The 20,499-nt window shown below is 54.1% G+C and overlaps 1 protein-coding gene across 2 annotated transcripts; it reads left to right on the top strand.

The window, feature by feature from the left end:
• The first annotated feature begins 3,420 nt into the window (after positions 1-3,420).
• LOC142912109 (uncharacterized) lies at positions 3,421-15,639 on the top strand. Of its 2 annotated transcripts, none has more exons than XM_076060425.1 (7): positions 3,421-3,572; positions 4,053-4,173; positions 4,552-4,742; positions 6,048-6,430; positions 8,308-8,470; positions 12,828-13,253; positions 14,576-15,639. In XM_076060425.1, exons 1-7 carry the CDS (start codon positions 3,482-3,484, stop codon positions 14,821-14,823), a joined length of 1,623 nt encoding a protein of 540 aa, XP_075916540.1. In that variant the 5' UTR covers positions 3,421-3,481; the 3' UTR covers positions 14,824-15,639. The 2 variants fall into 2 exon arrangements, with proteins under 2 accessions (XP_075916540.1, XP_075916541.1); XM_076060426.1 differs by having other exon boundaries at positions 3,424-3,572; positions 13,095-13,253.
• The last annotated feature ends 4,860 nt before the right edge of the window (positions 15,640-20,499 follow it).

Here is a 20,499-nt window from a genome sequence, read left to right as displayed (position 1 = left end):
TCCGCATCAGTCGAACGAATCAACTGGTTGGGATTGACCTGCAAGGGCCATTCCCGCGATCCCACCGGGGCAACCGATATATTCTCGTAGCGGTGGAGTACTTCACACGCTATCCCATAGCGGTGGCCATCCCCGATGAGACAGACCTCGTAGTGGCCCGAGCGTTCGTGGAACACTGCGTACTGAAGCACGGGATCCCCGAACGAGTCATTACCGACCAGGGTAGTGAGTTCGAGGCAGAGCTATTCCAGGCGCTGTGCCGGGAGTTCGGGATCCAGAAGGACCGAACTACGGCGTACCACCCCCATGCAAATGTGATGGTAGAGAGGATGAACCAGACTCTAGCCAGGAAGCTTAAACGCATGGCGGCCGCGAATCAACGGGACTGGGACGAACACCTCCCCTATGCTCTGTTCGCCTACACCACCACGGTACACACATCTACGGGACAGACCCCGTTCCTAATGATGTTTGGTCGTCAGTCTCGCCTACCCACAGATCTGCTGTTCGGTGTCCCTCCACCGCAATGGGAGGAAGGGAGCCGCCCCGTGGAGCATCTGATGGAGACCCTACGAGGAGCGAGGGGCCGGGCCTACCCGCAAGGCGAGGCCGCACACCAGAGGCAGGAGCAGGGGACCCGACCCCGAATGGAGCCCCCTTTCTACTCGGCGGGCTCTAAGGTATGGCTGCACACCCCTCGCGTCGGGGCCGGGCAGGCGGGGAAGCTAACCACCTACTGGCGGGGACCCTGGACCGTGGGACGACAGATCTCCCCCTGGACGGTACTGATTCAGGGGGGGGAGAGAGGCCGGGAGATGGTGGTCAACGTCCGGCAACTAAAACCATGGAGGGCGTCCCCAGCGAAGGAGAACCCCGCCGCTCGAGTACCCCGAAACCCCTGGGTCCCCACACCCCCCATACCCGGGGGCCTCGCACGGTATATGGGCCCCACGGAGCCCCGGGCCCCGGGGGGTCCTGACCCGGGCCAGGGAGGACGGGGACGACGGCCCCTAAACCCTACCGCCCCCGAGTTTGTCTCCCAGCCCGCAGGTGCCAAGGACCAAGGAAAACCGCTGGAGCGGAGGAGGAGACCGCCGCCCGAACTCCGGGAGACGGAGCCACCACCCCCGAGGCCGGCCACGAGGACTGGACGAGTCCCGCGGACCCCGCGGCGCTACCTCGTGGGAGCAACCCAGGCGAGGTGCTCCAGTCAACCCGGGACGGGGACTGGCACCTCGGGGGGCTATGTGGTGCCACAACAGCGAAGCCGCTCCGTCGAAACCGGGCCCGTCGCTGTGCTGCTGCGACGAGAAGCCACCCGGCTCCCATCACAGCACTTCCCCTGCCACCCTCCCCCCCCCCCCACCTAAACACACACACACTCAAGTAGGGCCTCATGGGGAGGGGAGGGGGGCACCTGCCCTGAGTTTTTACCCGAGAGGCCCCCTCGTGGGGGTGCTCCACGGTTTCTCAGGGTCAGGGAATTGGCAGGCACCCCCCCCCCCCAGGCCAAATGGCACTTGGCGCCGTGGCTTAACTTAGAATTAAATGACCACGGCGAACCCACTGAGAACTGCAGTGAGGAGATGCCCAAGACACACACGGACCAGCAGACAGGTGGGGAGCGGGGCAGCGTGGGTTAAGCGTCTCTACCCATGGTGCACCGCGGGCTAGCGTCTCTACCCATGATGCACCGCGGATTAACGGCCCTACCCATGATGCACCGCGGAATAATGGCCCTACCCATGATGCACCGCGGATTAACGGCCTGACCCGCGATGCACCGCGGATGGACGGTGCGAGGGCTTTGAAAGGAGCATAAAAAGGGACGCTTTGGGGAGGCACGGGGCCATTTTTATTTGACTGGAGATCAACAGGAGGGAGGGATCGGGGAGCCGTCACCTGACTGTTACTCGCACGTCCGTGAGACGGGGCAGAGAACAGCCAGATTCTGTTTACAGCATCATCTATCCGCGACCTCCATCGCTGCGAGGTCGGACCGTAAGTACGAGGGAGAGAGGTAAGACAAAGGGACGAAATTCGGAGAGAAAATAGAGGGCAGACAGGTCCATTAAGTATCAGGGAGTAGCGAAATAGGTTAGACCGGTCCTGCTGGTCCGTACTGACACACACAGTCTAGTTCGATACTCGCGGGGAATAAAACCACTAATAGGATAAAGCTGTTTCGTGGTCACTGTGAGTGCGAGGAGGGAGACGAAGTGTTTGGTGTTCGCATATCGGTACGAGTGTGTACAGAGTGTTGTGTGTTCGCGCGCATACGCGGCTGTTTGCAGCGAATAAGGGAGTAGAACGTGCTTAGTGTCCGTACCTGTACGATCGTTTACAGTATTGTTCAGCGCGCGCGTACCTACACGAATATCTTCGGCGGTGCCCAGCGCTCGTGTACCTGCGCAATAGCCTACAGTAGCGCTTTACGCTTGCGCGCCTGTGTGACGGGGTGGCGGGCGCGCACTCGCGCAATTGTCTAATAGCGAATTAAGCGCCTGGCGTGTGCGAATACGCAGCTGTGTAAACAGCCCGTTAAATCGGAGCAAAGTAATCGCGGCGTGTTTGTTTTGGCTTAAGCGCGTGGAGCGTGGGTGGGAGGGAATCCCACGGGGGCGCGCCGTGCCTGTTTATTCCCGTGCAGGACGGGGTTTTACTTTGCGAGCGCGCTCACCGCGACACGCCGCCGTTGAACAGGGTAGCGCATCGCGAGCGCAAAGCATACGAGCCGCTAATTAAGCTACGCAAACGCGGTCGACATCCCAGGCAGAGGTACAGGGGGGCGAGGCATTAGGGGTCGGTAGTCTGGACCTGACAGCAGCCGGGGGGGTAGCGGTGTGAGTGAAACGGGGGAGTCGGTGGGTAAAGCGGGGGACGGTAGCCCCCACAACACACACACACATAGTGTACACACACAGGTACACACACACAGGTACACACACACAGGTACACACACAGGTACACACACACAGGTACACACACACACAGGTACACACATACACAGGTACACACACAGGTACACACACAGGTACACACACACAGGTACACACACAGGTACACACACACACAGGCCCACACACAGGTAGACACACACACAGGTACACACACAGGTACACACAGGCACACACACACAGGTACACACACACAGGTACACACACACACACGTACACATACAGGTGAGCATCACACCCACACACGATAGTCGATCATGTTCAATTCTCATGTAATACAAGTAGGAATCGATTCATTAAGATTCATTTTCGACCACTTAATTCTCATGTTATCCGAACGGAAATCGATTTAATTAGCTTAATCAACTGTATATCGATTCCCATGTTATCCCAATAAAAATCGACTCTATACATCCATTACTCTACAATAATCGATTCCTAATGTTATCCCATTAAGAATCGATGCGAGTATAGTTAATCGAACCGGGAATCGAATTTCTCTGCACGTGACTAAATATCGCTCCATGGCGATGCGTCAACTCGTCTCTAGACTTGGCCTACTCTTCCTCTTCCTCCTGCTCCTCCTCCACCTCGTCACGTGGTGCAGCAGCCACGGTGAGCCGGGCCGGTCGATACATCGGGTGCCAGGTTGTGGTGGACGTGGGGAGCGGTGGTGCAGTGGTTATCGCACTGTGTGAGTGAGTGTGGGGAGCGGTGGTGCAGTGGTTAGCGCACTGTGTGAGTGAGTGTGGGGAGCGGTGGTACAGTGGTTAGCGCACTGTGTGTGAGTGTGGGGAGCGGTGGTGCAGTGGTTAGCACACTGTGTTTGTGTGGGGAGCGGTGGTGCAGTGGTTAGCGCACTGTGTGTGAGTGTGGGGAGCGGTGGTGCAGTGGTTAGCGCACTGTGTTTGTGTGGGGAGCGGTGGTGCAGTGGTTAGCGCACTGTATGTGAGTGTGGGGAGCGGTGGTGCAGTGGTTAGCGCACTGTGAGTGTATGGGGAGCGGTGGTGCAGTGGTTAGCGCACTGTGTGTGAGTGTGGGGAGCGGTGGTGCAGTGGTTAGCGCACACTGAGTGCCGTTTGCCCATCTCCCCAGCCCCGGCTTCCCCACTGAATGTGCGCGTGGAGTCTCGAGACCTGCTGACACAACTCCGCTGGGAACCAGCTAACGTGAACCCCGCCACCAGCAGCGTCACCTACAGAGTGGAGAGCAAACGGTGAGATGCTCGCTCACTCACTCACCCACTCACTCACCCACTCACCCACTCACTCAGTCACTCACCCACTCACTCACTCACACACTCAACCACCCACTCACTCACTCACACACTCAACCACCCACTCACTCACTGACTCACCCACTCACTCACCCACCTACTCACTCACCCACTCACTCACTGACTCACTCACTCACCCAGCCACTCACCAACTCACTCACTCATCCACCCACTCACTCACTGACTCACTCGCCCACTCACCCACTCACGCATCCACTTACTCACCCACTCTCTCACTCGCCCACTCTCTCACTCACTCACCCACCCACTCACTCACCCACTCCTCACTACCTCCTCCCCGTGTCTCTGTCTGTGCAGCTATGGACGAGCCCACTGGCGGACCGTCTGCGCTGCCACAACAGAGACTCGGTGCGATGTCTCCTCAGCTCTGCGGCATCCCGGTGACCGCTATCACCTGCGCGTCAGAGCCACCGTTTCATCGTCATCACCGGTGGCCTCACCAATCTCCTTGCCCTGGGTCGTGGTTGAGGTCTTACCCTTGAAGACAAGTCAGTGGCTTTGTCTATGTGTGTGTGTGTGTGTCTGTGTGTGTGTGTCTGTGTGTTTGTGTGTGTCTGTGTGTCTGTCTCTGTCTGTGTGTATGTCTGTGTATTTGTCTGTGTGTCTGTCTCTGTATGTCTGTGTGTATGAGTCTCTCTGTGCGAGTGTCTCTGTGTGTGTATGTCTGTGTGTAGAGTGTCTGTATGTGAGTGTCTCTGTGTCTCTGTGTGTGTGTCTATGTCTCTGTGTGTGTCTGCCTGTGTGTATGTGTCTGTGTGTGAGTGTCTCTGTGTGAGTGTGTCTCTGTGTGTGAGTGTCTCTGTGTGAGTGTCTCTGTGCGTGTCTCTGTGTGAGTGTCTCTGTGTGTGAATGTCTCTGTGTATTGTCTCTGTGGGAGAGTCTCTTTGTGTGTATGTCTGTGTGTGTCTCTGTGTGTCTGTGTGTCTCTATGTGTGAGTGTCTCTTTGTGTGTCTCTCTGTGTGTGTCTCTGTGTGTATGTGTCTGTGTGTGAGTGTCTCTGTGTGAGTGTGTCTCTGTGTGTCTCTGTGTGTCTGTGAGTGTCTCTGTGTGTGAGTGTCTCTTTATGTGTCTCTATGTGTGTGTGTGTCTCTGTGTGAGTGTCTCTGTGTGAGTGTCTCTGTGTGTCTCTGTCTGTGTGTATGTGTGTCTGTGTGTGTGTGTGTCTGTGTGTGTGTGTCTGTGTGTGTGTCTGTGTGTCTCTGTCTCTGTGTGTGTATATGTCTGTGTGTAGAGTGTCTGTATGTGAGTGTCTCTGTGTCTCTGTGTGTGTGTCTATGTCTCTGTGTGTGTTTGCCTTTGTGTATGTGTGTCTGTGTGTGTCTCTGTGTGTCAGTGTCTCTGTGTGAGTGTCTCTGTGTGTGTGTGTCTCTGTCTGTGTGTGTCTCTGTGTGTCTCTGAGTGTCTCTGTGTGAGTGTCTCTGTGAGTGTCTCTGAGTGTCTCTGTGTGAGTGTCTCTCTGTGTGTCTCTGTGTGTCTCTGAGTGTCTCTGTGTGAGTGTCTCTGTGTGTCTCTGTGTGTCTCTGAGTGTCTCTGTGTGAGTGTCTCTGTGAGTGTCTCTGAGTGTCTCTGTGTGAGTGTCTCTCTGTGTGTCTCTGTGTGTCTCTGAGTGTCTCTGTGTGAGTGTCTCTGTGTGAGTGTCTCTGTGTGAGTGTCTCTGAGTGTCTCTGTGTGTCTCTGTGTGTGTCTCTGTGTGTCTCTGTGTGAGTGTCTCTGAATGTCTCTGAGTGTCTCTGTGTGTCTCTGAGTGTCTCTGTGTGAGTGAGACGTCATCTCCCCCCCCCCCGTGTCTCAGCTGTGCTCAGCGCTCCTACGGTCACCATGATGCTCCACAAGAACGCGACGGTGGAGGAGGAGGAGGGTGGTGATGGTGGTGAGGAGAAGGAGGAGTGTGGTAGTGAGGGTGAGGATGAGGTCTACAAAGATGACGACGATGGCTACGACGATGACGACTACGATGATGATGATGAGGGTGTTGGCGCCGACGGTGATGGGGCTGACGGCGATGGCGACGACGATGGGTACTATGACGACGATGACGACGAGGGAGAGCCGAAGGCGTGGGAGCTCTCCGTGGGGGTCTCCATGAGGAGTGGGTGGAGGAGGAGGATGGCGCAGTGTGACGTGCTGTACCACCTGCAGGCAGAGGTCTCCACACGGAGGGGCGTGACGAGCATGGTGAGAGTGGGTGGGTTGGTAGGTGAGTGGGTGGGTAGGTGAGTGAGTGGGTGGGTGGGTGAGTGGGTGATTGAGCTGCTGAGTGAGCGGGTGGGTGGGTGGGTGAGTGAGTGGTGAGTGAGTGGGTGGGTGAGCGGGTGGGTGGGTGAGTGGGTGAGTGGTTGAGTGGGTGAGTGGGTGGTTGAGTGGGTGAGTGGTGATGCTACTAGTACTACTGATGATGATGATGATGCTCAGGTTAACACGTAGTTGGCGTACGCGACCAATATCCATAAGAGGTTTTTGGGTTAGGTCGCGTAAATATATAAATGTTGTGTCGTTAAAACCCGCCACCACCCGACACAGCCAACTAGTAAGGGTTGTCACGTAAACAGAACGTGCCAATTCGTCACTAGTGCAACACTAGTGTGTAGTGTATAGTGTAGTGTACTAGTACAGCACACCAGTTGTGTGTTGGAGAGCCAAGCCACAACATTTACAGTCTGAGTACCGTGACGTTTCGCCGGTAATTACAACAAGCTTCATCAGGCGACAGACAGATTTGTGAAGTCTTCCTGTTTCGTTCCTTATATAGAGGCCTAGATGTGGTGACCACCCTTCTGCGCTCTTGCACAATCATGGGTGGGGGGGGGGTGGAGTGATTACTGAGGCAAGGCACATGAGGCATGTGCATTATGCAAGCCCTTTGCACTTGTCTTTCCTGTCTATTGTGTTGAATAAAATAGCCCTACCAACAATAATCCCTGCTGAAGTACGCCGCCCTTTGTAGGCATGCATTTAACTAATGTATTATTTGATGATTCGCTTACACGCAGCACTAAGGCGGTAGCTATCCGAACGGTTAAAGTTATTTCGATTTGGTTCTATTGGGTAAAGTCACGTAGGTGAAAATAAAATAACAAAAAATCACAACGTTTCGGCCACAACACAAGCGGCCTTCATCAGGTGAAAGGACGAGAGTATGGATCCTAGCAGTCACGAAAGCTTTAAATCTAGAATTATTTCGATTTCTTTCAATTTCGATAGATTCTCTAATTAGTCTTGGCCAGTAGGAGCTAGTTTTGCACAAAACTTCAACATCAATGGAGTGTGTCATTGTTGGCACGCGTGTTCTGCTACTGCTGACAGTTGTGTTTGGGAGAATTTAATGTTTCTCTGGTGTTCTTTTAGTCTCGTGCTGATCATTCGTCCTGTTTGCCCAACATAACATTTACCACACGTGCAGTTAATCCTGTACCACACCTTCTGTTGATAGCTTCGGTAATACATGTTTTGTAGCAGATATTAAATTCTGTATTTTATGTACCGTGCCAAATCTGACTCGGATGTTTTGTTTTCCCAAACATGTGGCGGGTTCATCAGCTACTCCCGCAATGTACGGTATTTTGATCGTTTTAATTACTTGGGCGGTTTCAATGCTCTTGTTATTTGATGTGGTTTTGGTATTCAATGCCCTCTTTATTTGTGCATCATCGTAACCGTTCATTTGCAGCGCTTCTTTAACATGTTCAATTTCACTTCTCAGACTGTCACCATCTGACACTTTCTTAGCTCGATGAATGAGCGACTTGACAAGAGCAGATTTCTGTTGCGGGGTGAAGGTTGTGACTCTGCATTCAGATAGGCGTCAGTACGAGTTTTATTTTGGTAAATACTGAGTGTTATTGTGTCACTTCTACCCCGTCTGAGCCGAATGTCCAGAAATGCCAACTCTTTGGTTGTTTGGGTAAAGAAATGTTGGAGTTCTGTCAGCCTCTGTCAGCTTCATGGTGAGACGATTTAGAAATGCGTTCAGTGTATCTTTGCTGTGTGCCCAGACCACCAATGTGTCATCCACATAACCAGGCACACTAAAGCCTTCTGCTTGCCACTGCCAGGAGCGCTTTGTTGGGTGCCGCTACCGCCACCCGGTGCCTCCGCCTGGCGGCAAGGATGAGTACTGCGTCCGCGTGAGAGTCGTAGCTCGCTACCCACGGTGGAAGACAGGGGAGTGGTCTCCACCGTCGTGTGTCTCCGTCCCTCCACCGCACAGCGCCGTAGGTGAGTGGGTGGGTGGGTGGGTGAGTGGCTGAGTGAGTGGGTGGATGAGTGGGTGGGTGGGTGAGTGGCTGAGTGAGTGGGCGAGTAAGTGAGTGAGTGGGTGGGTGAGTGGGTGGGTGAGTGGGTGGGTGAGTGATTGGGTGAGTAGTTGAGTGGGTCAGTGGGTGAGTGGGTGGGTAAGTGGTTGAGTGAGTGGGTGCGTGAGTGGTTGAGTGAGTGGGTGGGTGAGTGATTGGGTGGGCGAGTGATTGGGTGGGTGAGTGAGTGGGTGGGTGAGTGATTGGGTGAGTAGTTGAGTGAGTTGGTGCGTTAGTGGGTGGGTGAGTAGTTGACTGAGTGGGTGGGTAAGTGGTTGAGTGAGTGGGTGCGTGAGTGGTTGAGTGGGTAGGTGGGTGAGTGAGTGGGTGGGTGAGTCGGTGGGTGAGTGGGTGGGTTAGTGGTTGAGTGAGTGGGTGCATGAGTGGTTGAGTGGGTAGGAGGGTGAGTGAGTGGGTGGGCGAGTGCCGCACCCGTTTAGCCCCCTCTATCCGGCCTAACAAAAGCTGTTTAGGCATGCGGTGGCTGGGCATGCGGGCTACATGACCCAGCCAACACAGCCTTGCCTGCCGGAGGAGCTCACCGATGGGACTTTGTCCAGATTTTTCTGGGATTTGTGAGCTCACACAATCCAGCCTGGTTAAACCCAGGATGGATTGTAGGCAGGCCAGCGTAAATGTTTCCAACCGGCGAAGATGTTCCATTAGGGGAGTCCACTTTTCGCAAGCGTAGAGAAGGGAGGGAATGACTGTGGCCGAGAAGACCTGAAGATTCGTGCAGAGTGACAGACCAGGTAGCTTCCACACAGCGTTACGCAACCGATGAATAGATAATGCCGCTCGACTGATTCAGAGTGAGACCTTTGCTGTCCAACCGGAGCCAGTCATGAGCACACTGCCCAGGTATGGGAAACTCTCCACTCTCTCCACAACTCAATCACCGATTGGGAGTTGTGGGAGTGGATTGTCCAATGGTACAAAATACCCAGGCAGGTGCTTAGTTTTGGTGGAACTGATGGTTAAGGCCCCACCTCTCAGTGGCAAGCTCCAGGTTTAGCAGCAGCGCCTCCAACTCCTCCTCTGAATGAGCAGCTATTACCAGATCATCGGCATACGCAACGTGGTTGAGCAATAGAGAGCCATCCCTCAACCCCACCTGGGCATCGATCAGCCTCCCATTTTATCTGTGTAATGGGTTCCGGAGACACTTCGGATAGGAAACTCCTTTATTACAACACAGCACTCCCACAGTCCTTCTGATACACTGCTACAGCCTAGGCACACGGCCTGCTCCTAGCGTGCCGTGACACTGCCTACGCCGTGGGCTCCTCCGCTGTGACCACCCTAGGGGAGGCTACCCTGACCCCACCCAGCCAAGGTGACCACCCTAGGGGAGGCGACCCCTGACCCCAGCCAGCCAAGGTGACCACCCTAAGGGAGGCGACCCCTGACCCCACCCAGCCAAGGTGCGGGTCCAGACTCTGGCTGCCTCGGACCTCACCCTTACAAGGGCGTGGGGCCGGGAGTCCCAGAGTCACACCACCGGCCCAGAGTCCCACCACTGGCCCAGAGTCCCACCACTGGCCCAGAGTCCCACCACCGGCCCAGAGTCCCACCACTGGCCCAGAGTCCCACCACTGGCCCAGAGTCCCACCACTGGCCCAGAGTTCCACCACCGGCGAAGAGTCCAACCACCACTGGCCCAGAGTCCCACCACTGGCCCAGAGTCCCACCACTGGCCCAGAGTCCCACCACCGGCCCAGAGTCCCACCACCACTGGCCCAGAGTCCCACCACCACCGGCCCAGAGTCCCACCACTGACCCAGAGTCCCACCACTGGCCCAGAGTCCCACCACCGGCCCAGAGTCCCACCACTGGCCCAGAGTCCCACCACTGGCCCAGAGTCCCACCACTGGCCCAGAGTCCCACCACTGGCCCAGAGTCCCACCACTGGCCCAGAGTCTCACCACAGTCCCGGAGTCCCACCACTGACCCAGAGTCCCACCACTGGCCCAGAGTCCCACCACTGGCCCAGAGTCCCACCACTGGCCCAGAGTCCCACCACTGGCCCAGAGTCTCACCACAGTCCCAGAGTCCCACCACTGACCCAGAGTCCCACCACTGGCCCAGAGTCCCACCACCGGCCAAGAGTCTAACCACCACTGGCCCAGAGTCCCACCACTGGCCCAGAGTCCCACCACTGGCCCAGAGTCCCACCACCAGCCCAGAGTCCCACCACCACTGGCCCAGAGTCCCACCACCACCGGCCCAGAGTCCCACCACTGACCCAGAGTCCCACCACTGGCCCAGAGTCCCACCAACGGCCCGCACGGCGTCCCGGCCCTTACAAGTGTTGAGGCGTAAATGACGACTCGGAGGAAGATCTTCATGTAGGGGCTTGCGCCAGTTGTTTTATTAAAGACTTCTCTTCACACACCACGACTCCGTGTACTGCACGCTCACTGCCTACACTCCACACCCCAGGGGAAGGGTACTGGGGAGGTCCCTAGCACACCCACAGGCTACCCTAGCCCGGTGCTAATCTCCCCCTACCCTGGGTCCCATCGCTCCCCCAGGGGAAGGGTACTGGGGAGGTCCCTAGCACACCCACAGGCTACTCTAGCCTGGTGCTAATTTCCCCCTACCCTGGGTCCCAACTCCCAACTTCACACGTTCCTGGCTCCCCGCCAACGACCTCGGAACACGTCACGGGGTCCCAGCCTAAATATCCCAGGGGGACATGACGTCACCGTCCCGGTCCCCTGTCCGTGCCGGAGGGCGAGCGCGACGTGACGTCACCAACTACCGCCTTGCACAAGGACGGCGGGGCGAGGGGGTCCAGGGTCCTATCAAGCTGCCGCCAGTCTTCGTTCTTCGGCTGCGCCTGGCTCCAGATCGGCTGGGGAGATCCCCTCTGGTGCCTCCTGCCCACCGAGGGGTGGGGCTGTCTGGGGTCCTGAGCCCCCAGCAGCCCCTCCCCTCTTGGGCTGCCGCTGCAGCCCCTCCCCTGACGGTTCGATGCACCGCCGTCACATCTATGGCGCTACGTCTGTACCAGATGGAAATTCCTCTGGTCTGGTACGGCCATCGAAGGCTTCACGAACTGCGTGGTCGAAATAGATGTTAAATAATGTGGGAGCCAGAGGACATCCCTGTCACACCCCAAGGTGGACAGGGAATGGCTCCGACTCCCGGCCACGTAGTTTTACCCGGGCCCGCTCACCATCATGAAGGTCCTTAATGATCGTGAGCAGAGGGTCAGGGACTGCAAAAGCACGAAGAACAACCCAGAGCCCAGGCCTACTGATGGTATCATAGGCCTTGACTAGGTCAATAAAGCAGAGATGTAGGTCTTGTTGGAATTCCCTACACCTCTGCTGTAGCAGACGGACAGAAAATATGGCATCTGTGCAGGACCGCCCTTTCCTGAAACCACATTGGGGCTCCGCAAGCCTCTCCTCAGCATGCCTGGCAAGGCGGTGTTGAATAGACACACAGACACACACAGACACACAGACAGATAGCCACACACAGACAACAACAACCGCCATTTGCCACTAAGTGGCGGTGACGTCACCAAGATGCTTGTGCCAGGACATGTGCACCTTGAGGCCACGTGGAGTGTCAAACGCCCGCTGGCAGGTCACGGGGCAGACCCAGGTACCACGGGTCGACTGACTGAGATGACTGGCTAATGCACCACCTGTGCCCCCTACTGTGCCAACCTGCTGTGCTTTAGCTACCCGGCGCTCCGCTCGTTGTTGTGAGCGTCGCTCCTCCGCCCTCCGTTGTTGTTCGAGGGCGACTACCTCCAACTGCCCAGTAGCGTCCTTCACGAGCCTCCTCCACAGAGGCTGATCTTGACACCGCTGGTACCAGTCATCGGCAAGTCCACTCAGCTCCACGTCCTCCTGTACCACATCACTCCATCTCTTCTCCAGTCCATGCTGCGCCCGTTTAGCCCCCTCGATACGGCCGAACAAAAGCTGTTTCGGCATGCGGTGGCTGGGCATGCGGGCTACATGACTCAGCCAGCCCAGCATACAGACACACACACAGACACACACACATACACAGAGAAGTGATTAAGACCAAAACCTCCTCCTCCTCACTAACCTCATCCAACAACACTGCTCAGCATCCCACTCTGTCTGTGTCTCTCTGTCAGTCTCTCTCTGTTTCTCTGTCTGTATCTGTCTCTCTGTCTGTATCTGTCTCACTGTGTCTCTCTGTTTCCCCGTGTCTGCCTACCCATGTCTACCCGTATCTCCCCGTTATCTCCCCGCGTCTCACCGAATCTCCTCGTGTCCCCAATCCCGTAGCCATCACCACCACCACCGCCGCCACCACCACCACCACCGCCACCACCACCACCAATGCCACCACCACCACCGCCACCACCACCAATGCCACCACCACCGCCACCACCACCACCGCCGCCACCACCACCACCGCCGCCACCACCACCGCCGCCACCACCACCGCCGCCGCCACCACCGCCGCCACCGCCGCCACCACCACCACCGCCGCCACCACCACCATCACCACCACCCCATCCACCTCCCGCTCCTCCTCACCCTCGTCCACAGTGCCTACGGGAGACGAGGCGACGCTCCACGCCAGCAGCAGCACTATCTACCCCATCAGCTTGACGGTGGCCATGACGGTGCTGGTGCTGGCGGTGCTGGTGCTGTTCCCCTTGCTGGTGTGCGCCGTGCAGGGCAGACGGAACGCCGGCAAGCGTCCCGGTGAGCGGCGGTGGCGTTGCGGTGGCTACGTAGATGTTGACTGCCTCGCTTGGTACACGGGAGGGCGTGGGCTACTTCCCCGCCCCTGACACCCGTATATTTGGAGTTTGCGGTGTCTCCCTCATCATCATCATCGTCATCACGGTGGCTATGAAATGGTAACTACCTCGCCTGGATCATCTACATCATTAGACCTCCTTTGCCAGTACCAAAAAGGGGAAAAACCCTATTATTATTACCTCGCCTGGTACGCAGGAGGTCGTGGGTCCTATCCCGACCCTGACACTTCCTGTGTCTCTACGCGTTCAGAGCCATTTGGCTGCTGCTCCTTATTTGCCACCCGACAACGATGATGACGATGATGATGACGACGATGATAATGATGACGATGATGATGACGATGACAACGATGATGACGATGATGATGATGATGACGATAATGATGACGACGATAACGATGATGACGATAATGATGACGATGATGACGATAATGATGACGATGATGACGATAAGCCACTGAGTTGAGCTGTCACTTGTGGTAGCCGGTGTAGCTTCTACAAAACAAGTGACGTAGTAGCACAGCGGGGGGCTTACCTGGTAAGATACACAATATTTGTCTATATTTATTTTTATTGATTTGTTAACCTTTGCTATACCTGGCATGTGCCGACGGCGCGTGACATGTCAGCGTGACGAGTTTGCGTGACGTGTTTGCTGTTGTAACGTTCTGACCCCCGTACCCCCGACCGTACATTTGTGGATTCCGCCTCCTCCTGCTGCTACAACATGAACACAATATTCCCATTGTGTTCAAAGTCGAATTTGTTTTTGTGTTAAGTGGCGTCAATATATAAACGCTGTGTCGTAAAACCCGCCACCACCTGACGCAGCCAATTAGTCAGGTTTAGTGTCACGTAAACAAAACGTGCCAATTAGTTACGAGTTTATAGTGTAGTGTACAGTGTAGTGTATAGTGTAGTGGACAGTGCAGTGTACTGTCCAGTGTAGTGTACAGTGTAGTGTACAGTGTAGTATACTTGTTCAGTACTAACCGGTAGTGTGTTGTAGAGTAAACCCACGACAACGTTCACAATTCAAGTACCTGGTGACACCTCACCGGTAATTACAACAACCACAACCGGCATCATCAACATCATCATCGGGCCTGATGATGCTGCTGCTGCTGGCTGTTGTTTCGAGTTCCGTGCCTCCTGAGTGTTTTCTCCCCACCCTGCGTGATATTCTCGTTCCCCGGCGAACGAGCGAGGGGGGAACGCCCCAGGCCTGGTCCCCAAGCCTGATATTGTCTCTGCCGAGTGCAGGTAGCCACCGCCGCTGTCGCCACCGCCACCACCGCCGACACCGCTGCCACCGCTGCCACCGCCGCCGCCACCGCCGCGATGGAGCAGAAATCGGAACTTTAGGACCTCGTCCCCGCCCCCGGTTGACACCGCCGGATGAAAGCCGCTCCCCAAGTCGTCGCCACACCAATCACACCGCGCGGTGGTTAGGAGATGTCGACCACCTCGCCTGGCACGCGGGAGGTCGTGGGTTCCATCCCGACCCCTGACGATGCCTGCCGCCGCTGGATATTTCTGAGTTTGTCCCATAGACTCACCACACAGAGACCCATAGACTCACCACACAGAGACCCACAGACTCATCACACAGAGACCCACAGACTCACCACACAGAGACCCACAGACTCACCACACAGAGACCCACAGACTCATTACACAGAGACCCATAGACTCACCACACAGACCCAAAGACTCACCACACAGAGACTCATAGACTCACCACACATAGACACCCAGACTCACCACACAGAGACCCATAGACTCACCACACAGAGACCCACAGACTCACCACACAGAGACCCACAGACTCATCACACAGAGACCCATAGACTCACCACACAGAGACCCAAAGACTCACCACACAGAGACCCACAGACTCATCACACAGAGACCCATAGACTCACCACACAGAGACCCAAAGACTCACCAGACTCGCACAACTTTATCCATGGCCCGGTGGGTGGTGGTGGTGGTGAGGCTGTGTGCGTTGTTGGGGCGCGTGCACGATGCATCTTCCAGAACGATCCGAGAGAGTCGACAGAGAATCATCGTCCGTTCGACTTGCCCCCACCCAGGGGGGGGGGGGGGGTGGGGTGGGTGGGGGCGCTTTGCGCGTCACGGTTCTGTTTGACGTCGCCACGTGGCCCAGCGTTGGTTGTGGGTCACGTGGTCTGTCGTGGCAACGTCCCCTCTCTCCCTGCCTGCCTGCCCCCAGACTGAAGGGGGCATGGCAGCTGTTTCGTTGTTTGCTGGAGACATCGCGGTGGTGGTGGTGGTGACGATAATAAAGGTGGCGAGTTCACTTACCTGGGCTGGAACTCCTCCTCCTCTATACAGGTGGACGCGTGATGTTGTGCACGGGACTTGAACTATAAACGGAACGTTTTATTTTTGCCGGGTAAGGCCCTCATTGAGATGCGGCGTAGCTCTCTTTCAGAAGGCCCTGACCTGGCCGTTACAAATCATAGCTCTAGCAATTCGGTTTATTATCATCGTCGTCGTCATCATCACGTGGACCTTTAGAGCAGTTGACAAATACTCGACAACTCACGTTTCTCAAATGTGGAGGGGAAAACCAGAGGGCCCGGAAAAAAATCCACGCGACAAAAGGGACAGAGACAAAGTCTATACAGCAGCAGCAGCAGCGGGCATCAGGGTCGGCATGGAACCCACGACACCCAGACCCAGGGCTTGAATGCAGGGTGTCAGTGTCTCTGACACGGCCATTATGAACCCACTGAGAGACACCCAGACCCAGGGCTTGAACCCAGGGTCTCAGTGTCTCTGACACGGCCATTATGAACCCACTGAGAGAGAGAGACACCCAGACCCAGGGCTTGAACCCAGGGTGTCAGTGTCTCTGAGACGGCCATTATGAACCCACTGAGAGAGACACCCAGACCCAGGGCTTGAACCCAGAGTGTCAGTGTCTCTGACACGGCCATTATGAACCCACTGAGAGAGACACCCAGACCCAGGGCTTGAACCCAGGGTGTCAGTGTCTCTGACACGGCCATTATGAACCCACTGAGAGAGAGAGACACCCAGACCCAGGGCTTGAACCCAGGGTGTCAGTGTCTCTGACACGGCCATTATGAACCCACTGAGTGAGAGAGACACCCAGACCCAGGGCTTGAACCCAGGGTCTCAGTGCCTCTGACATTATGAACCCACTGAGAGAGAGAGACACCCAGACCCAGGGCTTGAACCCAGGGTGTCAGTGTCTCTGATACGGCCATTATGAACCCACTGAGAGAGACACCCAGACCCAGGGCTTGAACCCAGGGTCTCAGTGCCTCTGACATTATGAACCCACTGAGAGAGAGAGACACCCAGACCCAGGGCTTGAACCCAGGGTGTCAGTGTCTCTGATACGGCCATTATGAACCCACTGAGAGAGACACCCAGACCCAGGGCTTGAACCCAGGGTCTCAGTGCCTCTGACATTATGAACCCACTGAGAGAGAGACACCCAGACCCAGGGCTTGAACCCAGGGTGTCAGTGTCTCTGACATGGCCATTATGAACCCACTGAGAGAGAGACACCCAGACCCAGGGCTTGAACCCAGGGTCTCAGTGTCTCTGACACGGCCATTATGAACCCACTGAGAGAGAGACACCCAGACCCAGGGCTTGAACCCAGGGTGTCAGTGTCTCTGACACGGCCATTATGAACCCACTGAGAGAGAGAGACACCCAGACCCAGGGCTTGAACCCAGGGTGTCAGTGTCTCTGACATGACCATTATGAACCCACTGACTGATGTATTTATTAGAGATGTTTACATCTCTCATCTATGAACTCCCAAAGTGAAAACACCAAAAACTCCCCAACAACAACAACAAACACAACAACAATGCTTTGTTTTAACCATCCCAACAAACACACGCCTGTCTCTGCGTGTGTCTATGTGTGTGTCTGTGTGTGTCTGTATCGGTGTGTGTGTGTCTCTGCGTGTGTCTGCATGTATCTGTGTTTATGTGTCTGTATCGGTGTCTGTCTCTGCATGTGTCTGTGTGTGTCTATGTCTCTGCGTGTGTGTTTATGTGTCTCTGCGTGTGTGTCTGTGTCTCTGCATGTGTGTCTGTCTCTGCGCATGTGTGTCACTGTGTCTGTGTGACTGCCAAGTTGTCCTTATTTTCGTTGCCTTCTGATACGCCCAGCAGAGACACTTGCTGCACACACTCACCGGGTCGCAAAAAGACAAAGATCCCCCGTGTAGCCTTAACAGACCGTTGGGGCAAGTGCTGTTAGCGAGCACCTATGAAGGCCGGCATGGCACACGAAGGGGGTGGGTGGCCAACACAACGCCCAGCCGCCTTTGTCTCCCCAGTGGCGATGTTTACACACCGCACCAGGAACTCATTTGAGGCGGAGTCGACCTAGGGGAGGCCCTAGACCGGTTCAAATAATCGTCACCGATGTTGGATGCGAGTGGGAATCGAACTTGGGTCGTCAGGTTCGTGGTGCAGCGTAGCGCTAACTGCTACACTTCAGATCTCCAAACACAACCGCCATTCGCCACTAAGTGGCCGTGACGTTACCACGGCGATTGTGCCAGGCTGTGTGCACGTTAAGGCCACGTGAAGTGCCGAACGGAACTTACGGAGGGCGCCTGCCTCCAACTGCCCAGTAGCAGATTCCTACACGAGCCTCCTCCACAGAGACCGATTGAGACACTCAGCTCCAAATCCAACAGCACTCCGTCTCTTCTCGTAATGCCGGTCGACCGATTCTGAGCGAGACCTCTGCTGTCAAACCAGAGCCGGTCATGAGCACACTGCCCAGGTATGGAAAACTCTCCACTCTCTCAACATCTGCTTCATCAACAACGGGGGGTGGAGTGTTTGGTGGCACAAAATACCCATGCAGGTTTTGATTTAAAGCTTTCGTGACTGCAAGGATTCCTCTTCTTTGGTTCTTTCGGTAAAGTCACATAGAATGAGAACATAATAATAAATTGATAAAATAAAATAACACAATAAAATTCTCACGACGTTTCGGCCACAACACAAGCGGCCTTCATCAGGTGAAGGGACGAGACTGTCTGGAGGACAGCGCTGGAGCGAACACTGCCAAGCTCAGACCGTGACCTTTAAGCTGTGTGAGAAGAAACAGAGCGCCTTGACAAAGGAATTAGCATAGAATTTAGCATTGAAATAGCTGAGTGATTAGCTTGTGACTGGTCACAGAAATGGCTATGTTAAAGTCAAAGCATACACATCCACAGAGGCACCCCTTGACAAAGGAATTAGCATAGAATTTAGCATTGAAATAGCTGAGTGATTAGCTTGTGACTGGTCACAGAAATGGCTATGTTAAAGTCAAAGCATACACATCCACAGAGGCACCCCTTGACAAAGGAATTAGCATAGAATTTAGCATTGAAATAGCTGAGTGATTAGCTTGTGACTGGTCACAGAAATGGCTATGTTAAAGTCAAAGCATACACATTCAGAGAGGCACCTAGTACAAATCAAACAGGAGAATTAAGCATTGAAATAACTGAGTGATTAGCTTGTGACTGGTCACAGAAATGGCTATGTTAAAGTCAAAGCCTACACATCTGAGCTATTAACAGTAACTGAGTATACACTACACTATATAATGAATGCTATATAGTAAACCAATAAAAAAACTAAAATATAAACTACCTCAATGTTATATTCTTAGTTTTTTTCGGTAAAGTCACGTTGAAGAGAAACAACAAAATAACAATATATATAAAACAATAAAAAATTCTCACGACGTTTCGACCATAACTCAAACGGTCATCATCAGGTATGTTGGTTTGCATAAATTTATTTTTAAACGGCACATTTATTTATTTATAAAAAACGTTGGCGTCACGCGCAGCGATTTGGCAGTTTGCCCAGGACTAGTCCATCTATTTTTTTTTTAAAAGAGGAGGGGGGAGACGAATTTTTTTATAATGTATGCTGTCTGAAAGCCACTGTAAGCGTGAACAATCAATTAAGAACTGAAATGGTTTATCAAATCTTTCCAATGATTGCTAAGATAGAATCCATCTTCTCGGTTGAAATTGTCTCTGTGTTTGTATATGTGGATAGCCTCATGAACGAATCTCTCATGGAAGCCAGATGGCTTACAAAGAACCTCCGTCTTGGAAAAGTCAATGGCATGTGAGCCTACTGAATTAGAACAATGATCTGCTACGGCCGAGGTGTTGGTCCTACCGTGTTTAAGGTCTGCTTTATGTTCACGAATGCGGTCCGAGACATGGCGTTTGGTTTCTCCAATGTAACTACTACCACAGAGGCAACTTAGTTTGTAGACACCAGGGTATTGTATGTCCGGAATCACATCTTTTACAGATGGAACCAGATCACGGATTTTATGTAATGTGTTGAAACGGACCTGGATCTTGTGTTTATTCAAGATTTTGGAGATCTTTTTTGTGATCCCAGCAATGTAGGGTAAAGTGATGGTTTTGAAAGGCTCCTCAAGAGGGTTCTTCTTCATGGTTTGAGTGATAGCTTTGCGGATTGTATAGTCGGAGTAACCATTAGCCCTAAGAGCTTGGTGTACGTGCTTGAGTTCACTGCTTATGTGTTCCTGGTCGGATATGCATTGGGCTCTATGATACAGAGTCTTGATGAGATAATTCTTCTGTGATGGATGGTGGTGGGAATCCGGTTTCAGATAAGCATCTGTATGGGTAGCTTTCCTGTAGACAGAGTGGCTCATTGAACCATCAGGTCTCTTTTTAATTAGGACATCCAAAAAAGGTATCTTGCCATCTATTTCGACTTCCATGGTAAATCTGATGGCTGGGTGTATGGAATTGATGTGGTCGAAGAATTGGTCTAGATCAGGCCGGCCATGTGGCCAGATGACAAAAGTGTCATCCACGTACCTCTTCCATAAGGTTGGGCGCAGAGTGGCAGTCTGGATGGCGTCAGTCTCAAATTTCTCCATGAAAATGTTAGCTATAACTGGAGAAAGGGGGGAGCCCATTGGGGTGCCCTCAGTTTGTTTGTAGAAAGTTCCATTCCAAGTGAAGTATGTATTGGTTAAACAGTGTCTCACCAGGGGGGGTACCTCAGTGTTTAGTCCTTGATGAACCAAGTCTTCAATGATTGCAATGGTGTCAGGTACAGGAACCTTGGTGAATAAGGAAACTACATCAAAACTGACAAGCAGGT

The sequence above is a fragment of the Petromyzon marinus genome, unplaced genomic scaffold, assembly GCF_048934315.1.
Source record: "Petromyzon marinus isolate PM22_M1 ecotype Great Lakes invasive population unplaced genomic scaffold, UKy_Petmar_22M1.pri1.0 PM_G_Scaffold_19, whole genome shotgun sequence".
Lineage (NCBI taxonomy): Eukaryota > Metazoa > Chordata > Hyperoartia > Petromyzontiformes > Petromyzontidae > Petromyzon > Petromyzon marinus.
Note: the sequence above shows the minus strand (reverse complement) of the source record. Positions and strands in the feature narration are given on the sequence as shown.

What these genes read in the sequence shown, in the direction of transcription:
- LOC142912109 (XM_076060425.1), top strand. Translation starts at nt 3,482, where the DNA reads ATGGCGATGCGTCAACTCGTCTCTAGACTTGGCCTACTCTTCCTCTTC. An exon ending in TACAGAGTGGAGAGCAAACG is followed by an intron (nt 4,174 to 4,551) that starts GTGAGATGCTCG and finishes CTGTCTGTGCAG; the next exon opens with CTATGGACGAGCCCACTGGC. An exon ending in GGTCTTACCCTTGAAGACAA is followed by an intron (nt 4,743 to 6,047) that starts GTCAGTGGCTTT and finishes CCCGTGTCTCAG; the next exon opens with CTGTGCTCAGCGCTCCTACG.